The sequence below is a fragment of the Astatotilapia calliptera genome, chromosome 17 (assembly GCF_964374335.1).
Source record: "Astatotilapia calliptera chromosome 17, fAstCal68.1, whole genome shotgun sequence".
NCBI classification, from domain to species: Eukaryota; Metazoa; Chordata; class Actinopteri; order Cichliformes; family Cichlidae; genus Astatotilapia; species Astatotilapia calliptera.
Window position 1 is genome coordinate 4,090,431 of NC_137438.1, and position 24,486 is coordinate 4,114,916.

The window sequence follows — 24,486 nt, forward strand, 5'->3', positions numbered from 1 at the left end:
GCGATATCTGTGGGCACTCCGGTGAGATGGCCGAAAGAGATCCATGTCGATGCACTCAAATAGGACGTCCATTAATGGTAGTGAGCGCAAAGTCACTTTTGGAATGGCCGGCTGGTTCACCAGCTGACATTCCAGCCAGGATGCACACCATTGGCTTATAGTGAGCTGCCTGGAAAATAATTTCCCGGCGGCTTTTTGGCATCAACAACTAGGTGTGTTCTGCTTGCATACGAGTGTCAAGGCTCACTTGATATGCCTATCTTTATTTAATACAAAATGCAGGTAGGTCAGCGCTGTGTCAGGAGGGTGCACCATGTGACCATCAGTTCAATCACTTGGTTCAAGGCTAAGCATAGGGTGTCGTCACAAAACTGCTCTAGTGGGAAATGGCCCAGGCTGAACCAGGGTTTGATGGATCACCATAGCCTGGTGTATACCCCCTTGGCACCTTACCTACCGGTAAGGTGTGGGTCCCTCTCAGACCGAGGGAGGGACAGCAACACGGAACTCCTGAGCTACAAACTTACAGTGGTAATGCCGACTAGCTTCGTTGGCAAGTGTAACAGACAGACATACACATTTGCTACTTAGTGCTAGGTAACAGAACAGTGAATACAACAAGCCCTAATGTTAGTCAGGTAATCCATTAGGAATGCTACAAGAGACACCAAACACATAGACATTCACACACACACCCAGTGAAGATGTCCAGTTTACTGTCTTGACATAATGAATATGGTCTGGCAGATTCCAGCTGGCTTCCATTGCCTGTATCAATCAACAAATCAACATCTCTATTACAGTTCAGTGTAACTACAGTCCCATAACTGTGCTCATCTGCATACATTATTCCATCCGAAGAACGTGCAAATAGGGGTTTTTACCCTCTGCAGACATGGTTGACAAGAGGGAACAGGAAAAGAACCAACAGCAGATTTTACTGTGAGCGACAGAACCACAAAGAAAACACTGAAAATCATAAACAGTGGCTGCTGTGGACACTTTTTGTTGTTTGTAACATTCTGTTTCATTATAGCTCTTTTTGTGTTAGAACTTTCCTCAAGAGTGGCCCACAGACTTTGTACACTGCCCTCATCTGACAGCAGAGCTCTCTACATGTAGGCTGGACTGCCAGTGGACTATGAATGTGCTTCCACTGCTAGACTATAAATTCTAAATTTATCCTGAGCTATTATGAAAAGTTAAGCTCTCCACAGAGGTCACATTTTTTTGTACCAAGCTACAAATATGCCTTTTAATGCTGCAAAGTCGGCCCCTTAATAACAGTCATGTGGAACCATTTCCTATTTCTGATGATTGATGCTACAATGGGAGATCTAGTCTTGTCACACATTATGGGATGTTTTTAATGAGATAGTTAGCAGGAAACCAGTTACAAAAGTGGATTTACTGTCAAGGTTTGTGACACCTGGTCACCGTGGGTTCATGTGGTTTAGAAATAGCTGAGATCTTGAGCAGGAAAAGACACTTGAGCTTGTGTTTTATCAACAACCTGAATAACAGTAAAATCATTTGTGAAAGACAGTGAAGAGCCAAGTTTCTCTACATTCCATTTATTATGTCAACCATGATCAAGATAAGACACGAAGCATTCATACTGTTGTCAGTGTACTGTAATGTGCTGAGAGATGCACCAAGGTGAGGCGTTTTAATGTTCAATGCTGAAGTATTCCCTGATTCTTCTTGTATCATGTTGGTGTTGTATTAGTCGAATTTCCTCTGGCCTTTTTATTGCATTTCCCCAGAGCAGTCTTGTAGCTTGATTAGATAAATTAGATTTGCTAGTAGCCACCTATTTTAATTCTGGACTGGCTTCCTTAGCTCTGGTTGTTCTAGCTCTGATGTAGCTTAAGTAAAAAAAAACAAAAAAACAAATTAACTGTTTAGTTATTCTTTTTTTTCTTTTTTTTACTTTATTGCGCTTCATGCATCTCTGTATGCTGGTGCCATCGATCAGGCAGCACCATCGTCACTCCAGCATAATCCAGAAATTAGAGCACATCCACGTTCCCTTAGCTGCTTGTTGTTTTAGAGGGAAGAGCCCCTTTCAGCACTTTATCATCCCCAGCTGTGAAATCCAAGATTCAGTGAGGATACAAGTCTTTGACAAGAGTGGAAACATCAAGATGTGGGGTGGATGTGGGGAAAACCATAACAAATCTCTAGGGAAAGGAATGTGATGTTCATCAGTGGGATTGATTTACACCAACCTGGCAACAAAAATGAAAGTTTTTACTAAAGAGAAGTGAGGAACGTGTTCTACAATAAGGACAAGAAAGTGGATGGGTTTTTTTTATAAACGGGAGGTGGGTGAAGCTTAGTGGGAAGGTTGGAGTATTTGCGTTTGACAGGACAAAGAGCACATGCCATAATATGACACTGCGGACGCTATACTATTAAAAATGTCACCCAAAAGAGCTTTTTATATGGTAAATTTTCTCTTCATAGTATAAGCTTGTCTTTGAAAAATGACATAGCAGTTATGGGCCACTGTAAATATCCCAGCACGTAGAACAAGCTGTGTTAAAGTGATGCATTGTTATTGCCTCCTTCCTCAGTTTCTCTGTGTCATAGGAGAAGAATGATGTTTTGCTTTCACTCATACAACACAATGAGAAAGAATTCAAGACTGGTGTCAGTGACTCTTTTCACATTCACCAACATTCTCGCCATTAATCTGAATCCAAACACTGACCTCAGAAAGTGTGTGTTACAGGACCAGTGCAATCCATTCAGTAACATTACCAAGGGGACTTTGATATCGTTGCATCAGAGGACGATGGAGCAACAGAGGGAACGATCCTACAGAGCGAGAGAATGATTGTGAGTCAATGTGAATGCCAGCGAAAGCATTCAGCATATTAAATTAATAACTGAGCAAGTGCATATTTAAGTAAAGCACAGTGGTTCCCAAAATTAACAGAATAAACTACATTCATCTGTTGAAAGTCAGATATTGAGTAGTGAGTAAGGAAAGGTTGAGTAAGTCAGTAAGGGAGAGATACATGTGACTAAATATGAAAAAATGCATATGAGGGAATAAAGTGATGAGTGTTGCCCCTGATAATGAAAAAGTAAATAAATGAATGTCCAAGTGAGAAATGAAGAAGTGAAAAAAAAGCCACAGTGGCCCCTTTAACTAGAGGAACAGGAAGAGCCAGAATTGTCCCGACTGGAGTGCTGGGGAAATCCTGCTGCTCCACATGCCTGCTTTCACTCTAGTCCTCATTGTAGTAGAGCTCTTAGCCCACCACATGGCAATTCAAGCAGCATGACTGAGAGAGGAATTCAGGAAGCCTTAATTACTTTTAATTAATCAAACCTACACTTAATGTCTTGTTTATAACTGCAGTCCTGAAAGAGGACATTTTTCAAATTCCACCATCCCTCAAACATGCCTTACTCCCTGCCCCAAACCTAAAAAGCTAAATTGGCTTTATGCTTTACAGACGAGCTGCTGAGGATGCAAACATTCAGTGGATGGCCCCAGCGTAACATGCATAAAGAAAACAGAATTGGTTCAAGGATTGAGCTCTGGGGAATCCACATACAAGGGGTGCAGATGAGGACATGCATTGATTAATGAATTCTGAAGTATCTGTTACATAAGTATAAAGAAAACCCAGATTTGCTGTCTGCTAATAAAACTTGCATGATCATCGATATCGAAGGCTGCAGATATTTCAAGCAGGGCTAAAATGGAAGGTTCACCCTTACCCAAGTTCATAAGAATATCAGTAGTAATAATTATAACCGCTAAGCTATTTTAGTGCTATGGTTTTGACTGAAATTCATCAAAGATGTTGTTTCCTTGAACAATCAGAAGGAGCTGACGAGCAACAAAATGCAGGTCTTTGCCATCCAGTATCCAAGAAAAGTAGTTTTCTATTCTATAGAACATTAAGTGTATTTCTAAGATACGTTTTGCATTTGAAGAGGAAAGATTTTCATGAATACATCTCACAGCTGTAGTTGCAAATGACTCTTTTTCACTCAAAAGCAAGTGAAATAAGATGCACTGTCAAAGCGACACTAATGATACGTTGTTTTGTTCTTCCTCCCCTCACCGCCAACCGCTCACAGCAGAGCCTGGTTCTGTCAGAGGTTTCTTCCTGTTAAAGAGGAGTTTTTCCTTTCCACTATCACCAAGTGCTTGGCAAAGGTGTTGGGGTTTTCATTGTATTATTATACGGTCTTTACCTTCCAATAATTGGCACCTATAAATAAAATTGAATTGAATTACATTCTGTTTATTTTGAGTACGTAGGTTCAATACAATTAAAAAAAAATGTTCACATGATAATGAAGGTCATACATTTGGACTCACAATCTAGTTGAGAGCTGTTTGGCACATAGTCGCAGAGCCACTTCGTTTACATCTGGGGTTCATATTCAAAACTTATTGAAAACATTATATCCAAGCAGCAATTCACAACTGAATATGAAGACCTGTGGGAAACAAGTTTTCCCATGATGCTCGATTGTTTTTAGTTGAATGCATGCTTTTTTTGCTTGGATGGTTGCCTGCGGAGAAGCCAAAGGTTGATTGAGGAGCAGGAATCTATTTGTAAATGTTTAAGCAGTGAGAGAAAGCAAATGCGTGTTTATTTCTACCTGGCTGACCCTTGATGTACATTAATGGCACATGCCGTTCATTAAGACACTATGGATGCCACCATATGTTCAGCGACATACTTTGTTGTGTGTGTGTGTGTGTGCCAGCATGTGTTTGTTTTATTTTCCATGTTGTCTCATGTGCGGTTGACTGATAGCATTGAGAGTGCTGACAGCACCAGGTGCGTGACTATCTATCTAGCCTCCCTGGGGGAGTTGTATTTAAACTGTGTGTGCGTGTATGCTGGGTTGGTAGGAAGGTGTTTGACCCCTCTTATCTCTAGTGCCCCGGCGTGTTTGTTTTCACAGCTATAGCACAACTTCAGTGCTGACGTTATGTGACCGTGGGTGGTATCTTTCCTCTAAACCACGTACAACAATCAGTATTGGTTAGCCATCCACCCATTTCCTCAAAGAGATAATAAACACATGTCATTAATTATTCCATAACTCAGAACTATATATTATTCTTACTGACTAAAATGCTGCCACCCTTATTTTGTTTTCCAGCAGTAGTCAGTTCACTCAAATTTTGACCTGAATGTTGACAAGATCAGCATCAATCTCCAGCTAGAAGTGTAGGTCTAAACATCAACTGTTAAAAAAGTGAATTTTTATGTAAAAGAACAGTTATTGCCAAGAGGGGCTGAGTGCACCCAACTGCACACAGCACCAGGTTATTGCCTGTTTGAGAGCAACGAGTGTGGGATAATAGCATGATACTGCTTTTAGCTGTCGCATGCACTGTGTAGAGATGGTTGGTACAGTCAACCTCCAAGCTTTCATCACTCCCTCCTTGTCTGCGACCTCCACCGTCTGCCTCCTCTCTGGAGATTTCGCGTGACACCTTGAGTAGACGAGCGTACACGATAGTCTGTGAATCTTGCATTTGGGACATTGTCAGCTATACTAGTCATTCATATTTGGTGCTAAGGGGCCAAATGTGTGCCAAGTACAGAGATGCTACAGCACCAGCTGCCTGGACTTTTGATACACATCAGGATGGACACATGGTTTTATGTTGTTGTTTGGCTTATTTTCTGGGAGTTATTGAAGCGGGGGCTTCTCAGAAAAGCCCATGGAGCTTAAATGTTGAGGAATTTGTGCGGTCATCTAACATGTGGAAAAGGATCTTTCTTTGATACCATGTTTTGGTCCTGATAAATAATGGGTATTGTGGTGTGGGTTCTTTGAGTTTGGACTTGGCATTTAAAATTCGGATGAATGTGGTCTTTAAATAAAGTTAAGAAACACCAAGTCATCAAAGGTTTAGCACATAAATTGCAGCATAAGAAGACTCATCTTTTTAATAATATTAATCATTCATCACTTTAGATTCCCCTCTTCCCCTTTCAACCTTGACAAAGTTGGCTGTTACACTGTTTTTACAGAAGTGGTTGCCACTGGTACCCAAACATAAGGATGCTGACCTTCCTGGATGGGTTTGTGTTAACCTGAGATCTGCTTTGCTCATGTTGACTTTGGGAGCTTTCACGTTTGGTAAACACGGAACATTCAGCACTACAGCAGCAGTTCTTTTACCTGTAGGAACCTGAATAGCTTTCTCTCACTGGGAAATGATTTTGCGGTGCAAGGTGATTACCTCCAGAAACCAACAAGAACCAGAAGGAAGTGAGAGGTTTTCTTAAGACTTGACCGAGGTTTCATTTGGGCTTGTTTCAGCACCCCTGTGAAGAGACCTCATCAGATACGGATTCCCTGACAGTTCCAGTCTGTCCTGGAGAGTTGGATACCTGCCAGATGCGCTCCGATTCGTGCAACCTGGCAGGCAGCAGCAGTTGGAGTCTAGACTTGGACTTACGCCACTCATTCACGTGGTATCCTGTTGTTTCAGGCTTGTCATGACAGCCCCTGGTGCATGATTAAAAACATGTTGGAGTAGCTGGTGCTATTCTGAGCTGGGGGAAGCAGCATCCCTATTAGGCAAGGCGATTGACTGTCAAAAGTACTGAAGAGGAAAAAAGGGTGTGTAAAAATAATCAGGCCATTTTTAGTAAATTCCTACCCTCAAATTCGCTATTGTTCACCAAGCAAAAAGGGAGTGTATGGAGTCTGCAGCTCTGCTGGAGAAAGGTAGCTTTTGACATGTTGTAATTTTTGTGACAAGGTCACATTTGTGGCCTGTGTTTGCATTTCCTCACTTTCCCGGCCCTTTTTATTGGACGATGCCGTGTTAAAAAGTTCCGGTTAGCCATGACACCGCAATGTGCCCCTCTGACTGCAGCGCATCTCCTCGCCTCTCTAAACTGAACCAGACGCAGCCTTTCCACATAAAACTTTCACTCCCTTTTATGTGTCTCACAGAGCAGAGATCCTTCAGCAACAAGGGGAGAAAAAAACTCCATGTCATATTGTGTCACGCAGTCCAAATGGAGGCACATACAGACCAAAACTACATGCGTTCGTAGTCTTTGAAGAATTTCTCTCACACAGATTTATGTCTGTCCTGCATTAACCCTGCCCTTACTCATTTCTGTAATGTTACAGACTAAATCAACGGTAACACTAAAGTGTGGCTGAAATCCATTTCGCAAGAGGACAATGGTCATAGTAAAGCGCTTTGAGGGCCCCGAAAAGCGCTATATAAATGCAATCCATTATTATTATTATTATTATTATTATTATTATTATAGAGAAACACACACCAAATACAGTAAAAACATTAGTTTTTCTAAATGGTGGAGTCAGTCGTTCTCCACCACACTGGACACTGAAGGAGCCTGTTTCTTGTTTCACAGTGCTTAAAACCAGCTGTGTGGCATCTGGAGCAGCATTGCAACTTTTCTGTTGCCGTCCTACATCAGTTTTATTTGATCTGTTTTTACAAAAGAGTAATAATAATATTAACTTTAAATCTGTTTCTGTAGAGCCATCATCAGTTATTTTAGTCAGGTTTGTTTCATGTAGTTGACATGTACTGGCCCAACACTCATAATCATATGTTTTGCATTGTGGCAGATAATATCTGCCAATCAGTGACTGAATAAAAGGGCAGAAATAACCAAGTTTTCAAAGCTGTTCTGAACTGCAAGGAGATTGGTGCTGTTTTAAAGGCAAAGACTGGCCCTGCTGTTTGTTGTCCTCTATTTTAAGTGCCTAAAACAGTTACCCGGTACCTAACACTGTTTAGCGCAGCCCACATGTCAGTGTCTGTTTCTGCTTGTAACCAAAGGTTTCTTGCCACTGCTGACAAATGTCTCACACCTTGTAAAATGAGTACACTCAGATAGCCCAAAGAGAAAGGGAAACAGTGAATGTGGCTGAGCAGCTGTGGGAGAAAGAGAGTCCACTTCTTTCTCAGTATAAAGCAGCTGAGTAGCAACAGTTAAGTGGTACCTGGCCAAAAATCTGTTTTAAAAAAATTTGTTTTTTTTCTTACAACTGTTAGTACAGAAATAATCAATTTCTTTCTCTCTGTTGGATTTCCTCATTGTGTATAACTCTTTTTATTCCACCAAAAAATCATAACGTTTGTTTGTTTTACTATTTTTCTCATCAAAGGAAGGGCCAGCTCCACATGTTGACAGAGAGAAAGTCTATTTATTGGCTTCAGAAAGTCAGAGGATGGTGGGGGGGACAGAGCGAGAGAGAGCTGTCTTGACAGTTCTCTCTGGGAGCGCACATGCACGCTCAGCCAGGTCTCTGTAATCACCATTTTGCTGAGTGGTGGTTATATCTTCCAGAGGAGTTCACGCCCCCTTGAACAGTTTTGGCTGACTTTGTGGTACACTTCTGACAGAGAGAGAGAGAGTGCAGGGGAAGAGGAGGGAATGTAGTTGCTTGTGGGAGGAGAAGGAGGAGGGAGTGAACGAGAGGAAGGAGAAGCCTTCTCAGTTTCTGTGAGTCCTGCTGGCTGTAGGCTACAGAATGAGCGCAGTTGCTTTCCTCTCGGTCTGAGAGGCAACTGCTGTTTTTTTTTATTTTTTATTTTCTTTTTTTTGTTTGTCCTTCCCGTCGTGGGCCACACATCAGAAGGAGACACTGCAGATTTGCTTCCCTTTCATCTTCTTCTTCTTTTTTAACCTGTCTTCTACTTGTCTGTTATTATTTTTGTTGCCATGCCGGTAGTTGGCGTAGCTTCCAAGCTTAGGCAACCCTCTGCAGTGGGCACGAAGCCAGTGCACACCGCTCTCCCCATCCCTAGCGCGGTCAGAGCAGCCACCTCGCAGGGCTACATGGCCCGACAGCAGGAACTCAGGACAAACGAAGGTACCCCGGGGCTCTCATGCCAGCTGTCAGTCAAGTCTGATTACAAGCAAGAGAAGAGCCCAGAAGGGAAGTCCAAAGCCGAGACGGAGGAGAGCAAGATCTGCAAGGTTAGTGGAGATGGACAGACTGTTAGCAGCTATGTGTGCAGGTTGTAGTGACACTCGGAGACACAGGTGTCAGAGAAGAGACTGTCTCTCTGTGGCTGCTTTGCTCTCTGAGCAGGTGTCATTCAAGCCTTGAAACAGAGCTCAAGCACACAGCAGTGAATCATGTGTGCGCTGGTGGGATGATTTTGCCGGCTTTGGGTCATCAACTAAGAAGGGAAACTGGATGAGTAATGTATTGCCGGCAGTGTATTACCTCATTCTGCTGCCCATTTAGTTTCCATACGCTTTAAAAATGTGTGTGTGTGTGTGTGTGTGTGTGTGTGTGTGTGTGTGTGTGTGTGTGTGTGTAAGGTGTGTTAGTAGCGGACGAGAAATGTAGGTATTCAGGCATTTGTATGTGCATTTTGTCGAGAAATATGAAATTCCTGATCAGCTCGTCTATGGAGACATAAGCTACTGTAGTAGGCCAGAGGATTAGAGGAACATGGTTTGTGTGTACACGCTCATGCAGGATAATAATTCAGATAGATTACTGGTGCTGTCCCCCTGCTCTCAGAGCATATTCTTAATACGTCCAGCTGCATCAAAGTGCTGTAGATGAATAATAGGTTCAGATAGTCTTGTTAAGTGCTTCACCCTGCAAGATCAAGACTGTTCCAAGTTCTTTCCCTTTTGCAAAAATGTTTGGCTCAAACTGGAACAGTGAAGGTGGGGCTGGTGTATCCTGAGAAGGAAGCAGTTTTCAAAACTCCCCGCCAAATAGCTTCAGCAGAGCCTCAGCCCATCCCACATCCAGAGCCGTGTGAGCGCAAAGTGAAACTTTCCTGTTTAGCTAGTTGATCTCTCTCCCTCCCTGCACCGGCTTTTGATTCTTTTTACCGCTACATGATTTCCTGACAGACAAAAAAGTGACTCCTTAAGTGTGAATCTTTTTTTCTCTGATACTGAACAAAACTGCTGATCTTCCTCGTGATCTTGAAGAAATGTGGGCAAAAGGCATTAAAGCAGGGGTCAGTGCGCCTTCTGCATTTAAATCCTCCCAGTGTGTCTGTGATTGAGTTGAAGTCACCTGCAGGGTGACTGTGAAACAGGTAGGGAGGGGGGTGTTTCATCATTAACCTGCTTCTGAACCGGCAACTTCAGCTTGACTTTCAGCTCGTTAACACAGCTTGACTCCCGCTTGCTCCAATAAGTGACTGTTTGTTTTTGACTGGAGATTGAAGAAGATGAATTTAGAAGTTGATTTTAATTTGTGCCAATGTCCATTACTTTTTATGCTTTGGAAATTTCTCCAGGTTTCCCACATCTTTCTATCTATATTTTCACATGTTCTTTTCTTGTTCATGTTTATTCAGTGTTCCATAAACAACAAGGTCTACTGTGACAGATTTGTTGCAAGTGCACTGCAGTTCTGACCCTCATCCTTCATATCACTAGAGGTTTGCAAGACTAATGGACAGAGCATCAGCTAAACTGCCTGAAATGAAGTGCAATCAGCGCACAATATTATAGTCCTTGTCCCTGAGAAGCCTGTAGGCAGGCAGAAATCACTTGCCTGCCCCAGCCTGTCAGTGTGTGTAAGGAATGGGTGGTATGGAGGGGGTAATTAGTCTGTCTAATTGTGTTGTGTAGTCACTAAAGAGCTTTACTTTCAGGACTTCCAGAGGGAAAAATAATGGAGAGAAAGTGGAGTAAATGCTGTCATTATTCCTTCACATCAACCAACACCCCCTGTTTAATTTAGAGTCCTCTTATCAAACAGGATCAACAGGATCAAGCACAAGTCTATGTATGCACGTGCACATGTGTACCGCGCATGCTTGTTTGTGCACATGCAGCTCCCACCTCCATATATACAGTGGTGCCAGCATGTGTTAGCTTGTTTGCCTGAGATTAAGCACATCCTAACATGATTGGCGTTTCCCAAAGACGAAAGTATTTTTTCGATGTTTAAGATTTCACCTGCCTGTGGTGGAAAATTCCACTTGTCTGCTTAATAAATGTTAATGAAACATTAATAACAACGTGTGTTACATGTCATTGTGAAAGCACAATCGTGAACCCAAGAGTCCCCAAGAGTCCAGCATATCCCATTGGTATTGTTACTCCTGGAGCAGAATGACCATGACAAAAGTGGAAGAAAAATAAATATTTTATGTAAGTATTAAACACAGTAAGTGCTCCAGTGCTGGTTTTGACAGAGCCAAGAAGGAAGTCCAAGTGAATCTTAATACAAGCTCCTCTAAAAACAAATCATAGTCCGAGTCCAAAGCTGAAGGTACTTTGTAGCTATGGCAGAGAAAGGCCGCCGCACTCACGCTCCATCTGTGATAAGCAGTGGACAAAAGTGTTGCAGGCTGTTACTTGGGTGTCTAATGGCGTGCAAAGGGCACAATTAAACTTCTCAGACAAGGTTAATTTTAGTTCATCCAGTTTCTGTTGTGGCCACTGTCAGCTGGATTAATTCGGTCTGCATTTATTGTGAGGTGGATAATCCCCCATGGATCTACAACACAATAGACTACACTTATTTCACAGGAGTGTCTGCAAGTCTGTGCGTACAGTATGTGTGTGTTACTTTCCACTGTGTTTCCGAACTTCTGATTTTGCCACTAAATTTAAATTAACAATTAGTATAACTCTTTGTACATATATTACAGATACCAGGAATTAAGTTAGATTCACTGTAGATGATACTGCTGGTGGGCTTTTTACAGCTAACTTTGCAAAAGCGAGAACCTGAAAGACATTTGCTGTGAGTGGCAGAAATTGCTGTCTACTGAAACAGATTCTGATTGCATCAGATGATCAGCCTTTCTTTCTGAAGTACTTTCACTGCTTGCAATGCTATGAATTTCCAGGTTACCTTAGCTCTTAGATAAAGTTAATTTCAGTTCTCACAAATGCAAGCAGGCGGAAGTGCAAACCTTGTGTGTCTTTAGCAGTGTTGTGCAACACCTTACCTCTTCATATATCTCCCATGTCAGTCTATGGTTCTGGGCTGTCAAAAAGTACTTCCATATAACCCTCCACAATTGAGATTAGAATACAGCTCTTCCTGTTGTACTCTCTGCCGACAGTTCACATCAATCCTTGCCTACGGCGCTGCTAGATGAATGGGTTCAGTGAAGAGTTTATGCGAGTCGACTGAGCCTTAATGAAGTGTCAGCATTGGTACCACTGATGGGGAATTATCTTGTACATCTAGAGTTTTGGCAGCTGTCCAAATCACACAGCCCAGAGACTTATTTAGCTGGTATTTTACGGTTCTCTTTGAGGTAGCGCTTTAAATTGCATCACACTCTTGTTATTGATTCTATGGTAGGGTGAAAAATAAATAATGCTGATGGGGTTTCTGTTTATTCATCCTTGAAGAAATATGTGGGTGCTAAAGCTATGCCTGTTCATGCCTTTATGCTTTGCTTGCGCTTGAATTTGTTTGTTTGCGGACAACTTTAAGTACCTGTTACCTTAAAGCTGAAACGTTGCTACTCTGCCATGCGCTCTCTTAGTGAATACTCACACTGAATAGGGGTGTGAGGGTGTCTTTGTCTCAGAAATGCAGCTCATTGTATATACAAGCGGTGACTGTTGCATGTTGCTATTTTTGATGTCCTGTGATGTTAGTTGTGTTATCCTAGGATGTAAGTGTTTCTGGTGCTAGAGAGCACCACACACACGCACCCACTTAAAGAACAAAAAAACATCCTGTTGATCCTCAGTGTGTTTGCTTTGCACAGCTAATAATCAGGTTCTGTTGTATATTTTTCTTGTTTGGTGCGTCTCCTCTCGTGCTCTGACCTGATAAACCTCTAAGCAATAATATGGGTGAAAGTAAGATGGAATGCTTTAGGGAATAAGGTCAGAGTCCGGTGAGTTTGAGTGAGCAGAATGTAAACAAACCTCCCTTTTTCTGTGGGTGGCCCTGATACTGTCACTTTCTCTTGTCTTCTTTTTCCGTTTTCTACCATTGCCTCTCTTACCATCAGTTTTTGGCTCATGTCTGTGTGCAGTAGGTTTCAGTAGCATGCCAGTCATCTGCAAAGCAATCGAGCCATTGATGGTTTTTTGGGGTTTTTTAAGTTGATGTCTCGTGTGCAGCACAAATTCATTTGGCACTTTCACACCAGCTTCTTCCATGCAGGCAAAATAATAAAATTAACCTTATACAACAGTTACCTTTAACTGGGTTTAATATTCATTATCACCATTAAATGTATCTACTATAACCCTTATTTTTATGTAAAAGAAAACTTTGTCTTCATGTCATTTGATTTTTTACAGTTTACAGATTTGGTAGCTGTGCACTGGCCTATTTAACCTCTGACAAACCCTGGCAGGTTCTGCCTGGATGTCAGCGGTCAAGGCATGCTCTTTTTGGCTTTCCAGCTTTCACTCAGTTCTCACTCAACCCCTCAAGTGGCTCTGACGCTGCTGAAACAACAGAGAAAACAGAGGGAATGAGAGGGAGGCCAGCTTGTTCCAGTAGAGGGGAGGGAGGTTGGCTGAGATCGGTTCTGCAGGGTGTCTGAACGTGTTCTAGTCATTGGGTGGTCTGACTCGTTGTGTGCCGAACTCCATATCTGGAAAAGAAGGGGGTGCGGATACTAACAAACAGGATGAGCACTTCTTCCAGTAACAAAGACCAAGAGAGGTGATTCTTTAAAACACTGTGACAAGATTAAAGTATTGTTTTAGGCTGCACTGATTCTAAACTGCTTTTTTAAAGGAACCCACAAAATATTCAATTTCTGAGTAAAGTGGGGTGAGAGATGACATGAAATGACCACTTACATGTGTAACAAGAGATTGCACCCCATGTTTGTTACAGCAGTTTTTGTCATACTCAGTGTTTTAGCTGCAGCTCTGCAGTAGATTGTCCCTGCAGTTGTGGCAGCAGTGCAGTTGAAGGTCAACGAGCCTGTGGTCTGTTCAGCCAATCTGAAGTAATGTGTTAACAGGGGAGTCCACCCCAGCTCACTAGGCCTGATCCAAGCTGGAAACATGGCAGTGATTTTTAGTCTAACAAATTATTTTGAACCATAAGATTATCAAATTAAACCATGAAATGTGAAAAAAATCAGATTACCCTAACATATGCTGCTGCTGAATAACTACCACTGATGTGATTCACTCACATTTTTTACATTAGTCCACTTTTGCAACATTCCCCCACGCTGCTGAGATTTCTGATGACCCTTGGGTTGAAATTGGGAAAATATTTGAAACAATATTATGCTTTCCAGTGCTGTCCTTCCCTCCCTCTTTCTGTGCTTTTTTGTCTTGCACACTGTATTTCATTGCCTTCTGTGCTGCTGGGAGCCTGCTGTCGGCCGTTGTGTTTAAATCTTGGAGTGAGAACACACAGAGAGGCTGGTGTTTACAGTACAGCCACACCGGTTAAAAATACCTTCCCCTGGAAGTGCAGCCATCCTGCTCCCTCCAAAACACCAAGAAAAACAAGAATCGCTGCACAACTTTTTGGAAGAAAGCAATGAAAAACCGCATGAGGGTTTGAGCTTCTTTTCTTCACTGGAGCCAGGATTAAGCAAATTATGCTGCTTTTTATTGTGAGTCTTAAACAATTTTATGAAAATAAAATGTGTTAGAGCTGTTAGGAATTCATTGCTTTATTCAAAGAAAAAGGCTTGACATCATACATTATACCCACCTGAGGCTCCATGATTATATAACCTGTTGTTGTTTCCCCACATTTTGAGGTTTCTCTGGTGTTTAACTAGGGTTTTGTGTGCAGAAAATCAGGGCACTAATTGTATGCATGAAACGGTGCATGCATGTCTACATGACAAAGTAATGCCTTGTTGTCATGCATGTATGCATGTACATACACACTTGCATACGTGCACACGCTGCCATGCATGCTCCAGGCCTTCTGCTAGTTCAAAGGTAACCTTAAATGTTCCAAGAGAATCAAATGTTCCATGAATTGTTCATCTTCATCTCTTGTTTGTTGTGTCATCAAAAAGAAAAACAAACACAGAATTGTGCATTTGAGGATTTTTATATATATATATGTATATGTATATGTATATATATATGTATATGTATATATGTATATATATATATATATATGTATATATATATATATATATGTATATATATATATATGTATATATATATATATATATGTATATATATATATATGTATATATATATATATGTATATATGTATATGTATATATATATATATATATATATATATATATATATATATATATATATATATATATATATATATATATATATATATATATATATATATATATATATATAATCTCCTTGCATCTGTCCACACATACCGACATACATTTTTATTATTCCTGTGTCTGTTTGTGCATGCTTGCTTGTATTTCTTGTCTTTGGTCGTGAATTGGCTTAGCTGACCATTTGCTGTCTGTATGTAATCAGTATACTGCTATCCTATGTTTGAGGCCCTCTTGAAAAGCAATTTATGAACTGAGTTTCACATGACAAGAGTGTCTGAACCATCAATACTTCAAGGTTACTTTCAGTCAGCAGAGAGATATTTGCAGTCACAGACAGAGGAAGTTTGGAGTGTGTGGTGGAGGTAGATCCTCTTTACCTCTTTCAACTCAGCTGTCTGTCAGCAGTCTCTCTGTCTGCCCTGTTTTTGTTAGCATGCTCTTTTCTCTTCTCCTCCTCGAGCGCTTCTTTTTACATCTTCCCAGCAATTCTGTTTTCCACTCTGTCTTCTGCCACTGTCTTTCTGCTCCTACCCATTCCCAGCATTCCTCTCTGAGTCCTTTTTTCTGTCTCTCCTGACTGGAGCCTGTCTCTAATTCCAACCCTGCTACTCACTTACTGGTATTTTCATTTGACCTTTACACCCATCCCTTCTCTCTTTGTCATGTTTTTTTAATCCTTTCCCTAACTTTTCCTTCACCTTTCCTTCTTATTTTCCTCCTTTATCTGACCATCTTTTCCTCCTTGATATTTTAAGGAGAAAAGCAGCGGGAGAAAGTTAAAACACACCTGGACTAGTTTTGTCTCCAGCTGTCACAGAAAGCTTCTCTTCTCTTCTCTTTACTTGTTCCTTTTATTTCTTGATTCATTTTGGTTAATCTGCACTATATCACCACAGCTTGTCAAACAGTGAGTCAGGCAGCTCTTTCGAAACACCTGGGAAAGCCACAACAACCAGTGTCAGAAGCATCCAACCAAGCGTTGACAGGGAATGAACATGCTAACACATCCAATAACACATGCTAAAAATAGCCACAAAGCATGTGCTTTTAGACGTCCAGGGAGAAAGATTGGTGATGAGGTATTGAGTCAGGGTTTACGCCGCCGCAGCACTAACTATGAACAGAAATAAAGGATTCTTGCCACCTAAAAGTGGTGCAAGGGTGACTGTACATACTATCAAGTCAAAGGCACAGTCTGATAACATGTCTGCGGGCTAAATGCGTCAAATGTTTTCCAATTTTTACCATTTTATCTAGATTTTCAGTAGCTCTAAAAAAATGATGCACATCTTCTTTTGGAACATTTTCATACAAAGCTAATAAACCCAAAGTACTCCTCTAGGGCACAAGTCAGCTCAGTCATAAATATTAAAATGTTCCAGTTCTAAAGTTTATATCAGACAATTTTCTTTTTATACATGTTGCTTTAGACTTTATATAGTTTGGAAACAATGCACCGACTCGCCAATATGTGTGTTTTATTTTTAATGCTAAATTTCACTGGGTCTTCCTCTGTTATGACAAATGGCAGGTAGCTGTGTTTTTATAGGGACATGGCAGTACGCATTGAAAAAGCTTGGAGCAAAGTTCATCTCCTGACTCCAAAGGTACATTTGCAAGACTATATTTCCAGTTGCCCACTGATATTTATCACTATAAAACACTGGTTGCAGATTGCACCTCAGAGGTGTGCATGTTTAGCAATATGAAATGAGACCGAATGCTGCATAAAAAAGGACACCAATCATTCATCCTTGGATAACATTTAAGGGCTTACTGTTGACTGTTTTTGATAAATAGAAAATACAAACCAATCCTCAGATGCAGCCAGCTGGATGAAAAGCTTGTTCTGGTGGGATACTGGGTGGTGGTTTGGTGCAGTACCCTCCCTTGGCTCGAGCTTTTACGGGGCGTTTAACAGACGGATCACACATGTTTTTGTGGAGCGGTTAGCCCTCACATTTAGATTCATCATTACCCACAACCAGCATCTGTGTTCTCATTATTTTTTTTTCCTTTTTTTCAGTCCAGACATGTCGGTTTTTCTTATTTTGTGTATTTTTTGTGTCTGCAGAAGCCTTATGTAAAAGCCAGTAAAACGTCAACTGGAAATCATTACTGTTACTCATATTTCAGCATGTTTGCTTTGAGAAGCATTTGTTGTACCTTGATTCATATTGGCTAACAGTACCACGTGTGGCTGCATGTTTAAGATGGTAGCCTCAGTTTAATGGAAGGCCCGATTACGTGCCGCAGCATCTTTTATATTGTGGACGTTGTCTTGTTCTAATGTAATTTATATAGACTGTAACTCGGAACGCGAAACAAACAGTCTGCTTGGCTGTTCTAGTTTATTCTGACATTGTGTGATGCGGACATGCATAGCCACAACTTCTGTAGATTTACAGTTGTGGAAAGATAATGCAGGTCGAGGCAGCCTCGTGAATCATAATGCAGTCATGAGGTCATGCACTGGCTCAGTGACGCGTGACCCCTCTAACCTCTGGCCAGTTTTTTTCGAGCACTGTGGCATCATTTGATGTGTCCGTGGCCTTTTGGTAAAAGTAAATGGACTGTAAAACTGCATGCTGCAAAGCTGCAACTGGAGCCTTGTGGGTGCATGTCTCTGTCTGTGCGCCTCTGTCAATAAAAATGAAATGAATTTTTACAGTAATATAAGTTATAAAGTCATTTTAATGAAGTGGGAGGGTTGGTATTTTCTGACGCTGCTTACAAGCAGGAAGAAGAAGAAGTGTGTGGTTGAAATAGTTGAAATCTAATAAGTGATTACACTGTGTACAATCTGCTGTAAGCTCTGCAGTAATTTGATGCATAGATCAACCAGAATCTGTAGAAAATATATGTAAAGAAAAACTAATTTTCTTTTTTTTTAATTGAAACTCACTCATATCTTTGGTCCATTTTTGGAAAGCCGGGTCTAAATGTATCCCACATCTATCCCACTTCCCTGTGAGATTGTTTTATTGCTAGTCTTTTGTGTGGGCTACAGATGGGCCTTTCCATTAAAGCACCTCTCCAGTATAAAATAAAATTATTTCCACCTCAACATCACAACCTTATTTCCTCTATTGGCTGTATTATGTTTGCCCATAAAGTGTTAACACTGCTATTAATGAGTGTTAAACATGAACTACATGCCCTGGCGCCGTCATGGGAAGCTGAAGTCTAATTCCTCCCCTTTCACTTTCTTTCCTCTCTGCTGGCCTCCCCACATGGTCAGCAGAGCTCTGCTTTTTGGATCAGAGTGAATTTTCTCACAGGATACGTCTCCTGACACACATTGCAGTTTGGTTTTATTTACTGGCTGCTGTTGTTGTTGCTCCCATGTGAAAGCTCATACTAGCTTTTAACAACCTTGGTTTTTTTGGTGATGCGTGCTCTAAGAGTTTTTTAAAACTCTTCTGATTTCCTCTCCCAACCCAGCGGCCTTGGGTGTTGTTGTCACTTAAATAAACAATGTTTTTGTAGAGTTCCATCTGCCAGGGGGACAGTAGCATCACCAAGCTTCCACCCACCCACACACCCCCACCTATTTTATCCCTACCTCTAAAACAAAGAATCTGATTAATAGCACTAAACTGTAAGGCTTGTTTTTAAAAATAATCTTCTTGATGGTTATGCGTTGCCCTCATATTGCAGAAGTAAATTACAGTGAGTCTATGTCTGTGTCAACACTGGAAGGTCATTAACTCAGTGATTCATTATTTAAGCGTTTGTATCTGACATCAACTGATATGGGAAAAAAGCAAAGATTCGCCTTTAAAATCCTGTTATGATGAAGAGCCACAGAGACTCATTTTATGTTGTATTCCTGCTTTTAAAACTGAAAAGACTGAAGTCTTAATGAAAGGGCATGAGGTTCCTTGTAGCAGCTATCATGCTGACTGTTGTTTGCCAGTAGGTTGTCCAACCAAACTGCCCCGTTGGAGATGAGACAAGAGGCTTTTGTATTGCTTCTTTCAAATGCAGATACCTATAGGTGTTGCCAAAAGTTTGACTAGAAAGGTTTCAAAGTAAACTTTTGGCAACACCTATAGGTAATCATTATCTGGCTTCACTGTACTTTGACTAGAAAGGTTTCAAAGTAAAGTACAGTGAAGCCAGATAATGATTTTGAAAGAACTGTGCAGGAGACTACAGCCAGGGAAACGGATAGAAAAGATTATTTGAGGGTGAGTGGAGAGGATATGATTCATGTGGAAAAGCTGATACAAGGTACTTCACAAAAAGATGAGTTGCTCAGTGCAGAGTGTGACTCTGCTATCTTCACCGGAGAAACACATTCGGTAGATGGCAGGATTTAGGACATTTGAGCTGCTGGATTGGAAGGAGATGCAGGCACCTCATTCAGGTTTAAAACCTTAATCTTTCTCTGCATCTGGTTCACTTTTTGGCCTTGTGGAGGGAACAGCTAAATGGCCTGTAAATGGCCTGTATTTGTGTAGCGCTTTACTAGTCCCTAAGGACCCCAAAGCGCTTTACACATCCAGTCATCCACCCATTCACACACACGGTCACACACTGGTGATGGCAGCTACATTGTAGCCACAGCCACCCTGGGGCGCACTGACAGAGGGGAGGTGAAGGTAAGGTAACTACAGGGTGGAGGTTGGAAGGAAATGTGAGCCTGAAGAGAGAGGGGAAATTGTAGTAGCTGGTTCAGGGACACTGCTTTGCACCACAGGTTAAGGAACCAAATTCGAATCTGTAGATTCAAGCCAACTTTTCTAAGAGTAGGCGAGGACAGAAGGAGAGGAAGTGAAATGAGGTTGTCTGGCTGAAGCTGTGGGATTGGGAGGTGGGTGCTGTATGGACCAGGTGCCTTACGTTAAGGATACCCAAGATGGAAGAAGTCTGAGCCAACAACTCAAACCTAATTCAAGTTCCACTGGCTAAGGTGCCACTCATTTGGAGCACATTTCTTTTTGAGCTACACGGCACTCCCTCCCTTCTCACCCCTCACTTAGTTGTGGCATTTAGACGGTTTGAAGCCACAGTATGTACAATACAATGTTCTATCATGCCCAGACCATAGGAGTTGGAGATGCTGTTCAACAGACAGTATTGTAAGTTTAGAAAAGATGGGATCTCTTTTTGAGCCAGTCCTCAGTGAATGCTGCTAGACCTTTTGTGTTTAAATTGGAACCATTATTTACATTTTATTATTATTATTCATTGTTCTTTGAACATGTTGGAGGTGATGGCTTTATGGTGATGCTTTGTGACAAAGCACTAGGAGGAAAACCTCTTTGTGCCAGCAGATGTGAAGCAAACGGATAAACAAAACAAACAACAACAAACAGTTTGTGTCCGAGCTGCGGACACAAACTTTTGACTTTTGTCAAACTTTTTTCATTTGTATTTGGGGTAAGCAAAATCTGCTGGAACGCACCACACTCCTGTCTTTGTGATAAGATATGCGCCATGAGAGGCCGTCCGTTTGTTAACCCTCAGATTCAGAAGGAACAATGCGGTTTTCATCTTTTTAATAGAACGCTTGACCAAAAATTAGATTACAAAGGTGGGAAATGAGCTTGTTCCAAAGGGTGGCTGGGTTCAGCCTTAAAGATAGGTGATACTTTCACACCTCTGGGAGCAACTCAGAGTAGACCTGCTATTCTTCCACATTGAAAGGAGCCAGTTGAGGTGGTTTGGGCTTCTCCTGAGTGAGGCATGTCCAGAGGCCCAGGTGGACGAGGAGGAGTAGGCCCAGGACATGCCAGAGAGGTTATCTTCACCATTTCCTGGGCAAGAGTACATTCTCCCCGATGAAACAGAAAGTAAGAGTTTAAAGCTACATCATAACACTCTTACTGTTCCTTCACCCTCCATTGAACTATTTCCCTTTGTTGGCAAACAAAAGCTACTTAGAAGACTAAATACAATATCTTAATAGTTCACAGATGAATAGTACAGGAAGATTGCTGAAACACCATGCCCAATATGACCCAAAAAAGAAACAAGTGGCATCTAATAACTAGCTCTAGTCACAGGTGAGTCTGTGACTGCTGAGCAAGAGCACAGAGACAAGATCAAAATGACTGTTTTGGCCTTCTCTTAGGAAACTTTTTTATCTTGTAAAGCCATAAAACTCTATTATTATCGTATTACTGTTTCAGTGAGGCCTTATTATAGTTGAAGCAAACACTACATTTGTTTCAAAACAGGCGGGGAAGTTCAAGCTTGTGGTTGCTGCACATTTTCTTGCCTGTAAAATATCTTAGAAGGAACTTGGCGCGCAGCTTTTTTCTTTATATAGTCTACGATATCAGTTAGTGTGAATATACACAATTCATGTTTGCAATTGTGTGAAATTAAAGCATGTCCTGGGGTTTGGGGGGGTCTACAAACCTTTTGTAGACTGGGAATGTGTGCATGCCTTTATGTATGTGCGAGCCTCATTTTCCCAGATCTCAGTTCCAGAGAAGCACTTGGCACTAACAACCTGAGCTGTAACACTTAACAGCAAAGTTGTTTACTCTTTACCGGCCCACTTTACCCTCATTTTGGGAGGGTTTCTCTGCCTTTGGCATAGCAGCATGTAGACATTTTTACAGCTTACTATGCTCAACACCATCTTACTAGCAGCTCTAATGGTCTGATGTGTGTTTTGTATGTGTGTTTTTGCAAGAACTCCGGGTTATGGATTAAATTTTGAGAAAGCCAATAAAGGCAAATGCTTGATCATAATACTCAGATTCTTCTGTGTTATTGAAAATGTGCACTTACTATGTAAATATGTTGCTGTGTTTCCTATGGGTGCAAGAAAATTATATAAGAAGTGTAAATCTCAGGTATAGATGGGGAGGAAGTAAAGCCTCCTCACTGAAATAATCTGTCATCTTAACAGTGTCTTCAATAAGTGGTTATGCACCATCCCTCTAATGTCCAGTAAGCCAGTCATTATTACAAAATAAGTTGTGATTTGGCAAATGATATAAGGACCAGCTTGCTGTATATTAGCCCACATATATACAGTAAGTGCTGCAAACAACCCCATAAAGTATTAACAGGAACCACAGCTCCCCTTCAAATGACTAAGTGCAAACATTCCAGGGTATTTTGAGATTATCCCTTTTAACACCTGATGTTTTCACAGATGTTGCAGTGAAAATGTCAAAGCAGCACCTTGCAGCACTGTAGGAGTGAGCTGTAGCAAGCATGGGTAGCAGCGTGCAAATGGGACCCAAAACCTTGGCTTGGAATTTGCGTTATCTAGATAGCAACACATGACAGGTTGCCTGCGAGACTGTGTCTGTATCAGTCCTTTAAAACCCAACCAGCGCTACAATTATTCTGCACTAGTCTGTGGGGAAAAGGGTCATTAAAATTATTTGATGAATAAAAATTATCATGACTTGCCAAGAAGTTGATACATTCAAAGTTTGGCTGAAGCAGCTGGCTGTAGATCACACACACACTTTGTCTTTTCATCTTGTAAAGGGGTAACTGTTCCAAATGGAGCGGTAGGAGTGTGACTCAAGTCCGTGATGGGAGACAAAATTATGATTTTAATAATGTGTGTGCAGTGAAGCATGGTGTTTACAACTGCACTATTCTTGAAGTTTAACCCACGGCCTTGTGCTTTAGTCCTTGTAAAGAAAAATACATTACCTAGTTTGCATGGAAGAATTATATTATCCTTGTAGTGCTGATTGGATCCATTTAAAACAAGGAATGTAAAATAAAAGGGTTTTGCTGTCTGCAGGAGTGTTTCCTTCTGAATGAATCTGCACACCCAGGATGAGTTGTTGCCCATTTGTTACTGCTTCAGAAAAGCTGAGGAAATCTTGATAAAAGAAGAAAAAAGATTCATTTTTAATCTTATTAATTATTAGCAGTAGAGTTCACTGTCAGGAGACAAAGTGGTAAGGTTAAATAGAGACACTTTAGCCTGAATGAGTCATTGTGTCAGTAGACGCTTGGTATACAGGGAGGTGGGGTGGGGGACGTTAGGAGGGAATTACGGGTACATTTTCCGCCACTGTCCTCAAACCTGCCAAGCCCAGACACCAAGCTTAGACAGCAACCAGCTTACTTAGTGGCTGCACTCTGTCTGTCCTCAGCATTAGACACTTCAGCTAATGTTTTGGGCTGGAGCATTAGCCGCAATGGGTAGAAGTATGTTTGCCTTGGAAGTAGTAGCCTAGCCGGTGAGTGCTGCCATCCATGTCAAGTGGTACGCAGCATTATACCGTCTCAGGCAAACTTGGACGCCTAACGTGAGGAATTAATTTGCGGTTGTTTCAACACGAGCCTGAAGTGGTCGGCCCAGAGGCAGTATCGCATCCAAGGGTCAGTAGGGGTGTAATTATAGGGAAATCTGTTTAAATATTTGAACATATTTGTTGACGCTCTGTGACATGTGGAATTGTGCCCCTCTTGCGTCAGGACTGCACAATCCTTTCCCAGTTAGGGTGTTTTTTAGCGGCAGTCCTCCATCTGTCCTCACTGGAAAAATTGCACGAAGGCCTCTCAGCAAAGCGGCCTCTTTGCACGTTTTCCTGTATCAATCCTCTTTGCAGGGTTTGATAAGTCACACTCACCCTAAGGCAGTTGGGAGTTGGCGTTTTTCCCTGAATTTTTTTTCCCCCCCCAGTCAGCAGACGCCCATTTTGCTTTAAACTTGGAAATTTGAGTGCAAAAAAGCCGGCTTTTTTCTTTCTTCACTCTTTCTGACTGTGCTTGTCCTCCCCTCCACCTTTAGTTTCCACCACACAACTATCATCGTGCATGCACACACTTTCCACAGCTAGTGCCTTCGCTGAGTGACTGACACTTTGAGAAGACGGCAGTCCAGGGGTCACACAGTCACTGCGGTTAAATCTGGGATCCAGAACTTGAATAAAAAGGTTCTGCCTACGTTTTCATTAGTGCCCTTAAGCAAGGCGCTCACTGGCTGTCTATTGTAAGTCCTTGGCTGGAGGAGCTCGGCAGCCAGCAGGTGAAGGCTTCCAGACGTGAGAGCGTGGAACATTATGAGTAAGTAAAGCACCGCTGAAAATGCGTGCATGCTAAGTCAGTCTTCCCCCGGATGAATAAAAGCTTTCTAAAAATCCTGATTTTGGTCCAATCTTCCACACGACCCACTGCAAATACATCAAGGCCCAAGAGGCACTTTTTATGGTGCAACATTGTGCTGTCGTAAATCACCAAAAATTCAAAAGGCCTGTCTTTTTCACCAATGTTTTTTGAATTTATCTGTCGTGTCAGAGACACAAACACAAAACACTAAGCTTTTCCAAATGTCTGGAACTTGGGAAGCT

General features: G+C 41.6%; 1 protein-coding gene across 4 annotated transcripts in view; it reads left to right on the plus strand.

Annotated features, from left to right (window-relative positions):
* The first annotated feature begins 7,904 nt into the window (after nucleotides 1-7,904).
* Nucleotides 7,905-24,486, plus strand: part of nav3 (neuron navigator 3) — a 181,930-nt gene continuing 165,348 nt past the window's right edge. For 2 of the 4 annotated variants that reach the window (XM_026148159.2, XM_026148160.2), the window contains exon 1: nucleotides 7,905-8,972. In XM_026148159.2, coding sequence (XP_026003944.1) covers nucleotides 8,715-8,972 — 258 coding nt within the window. In that variant the 5' untranslated portion in view covers nucleotides 7,905-8,714. The remainder of the gene's footprint in view (nucleotides 8,973-24,486) is intronic. The other 2 variants (XM_026148163.2, XM_026148164.2) reach the window with 1 other exon arrangement.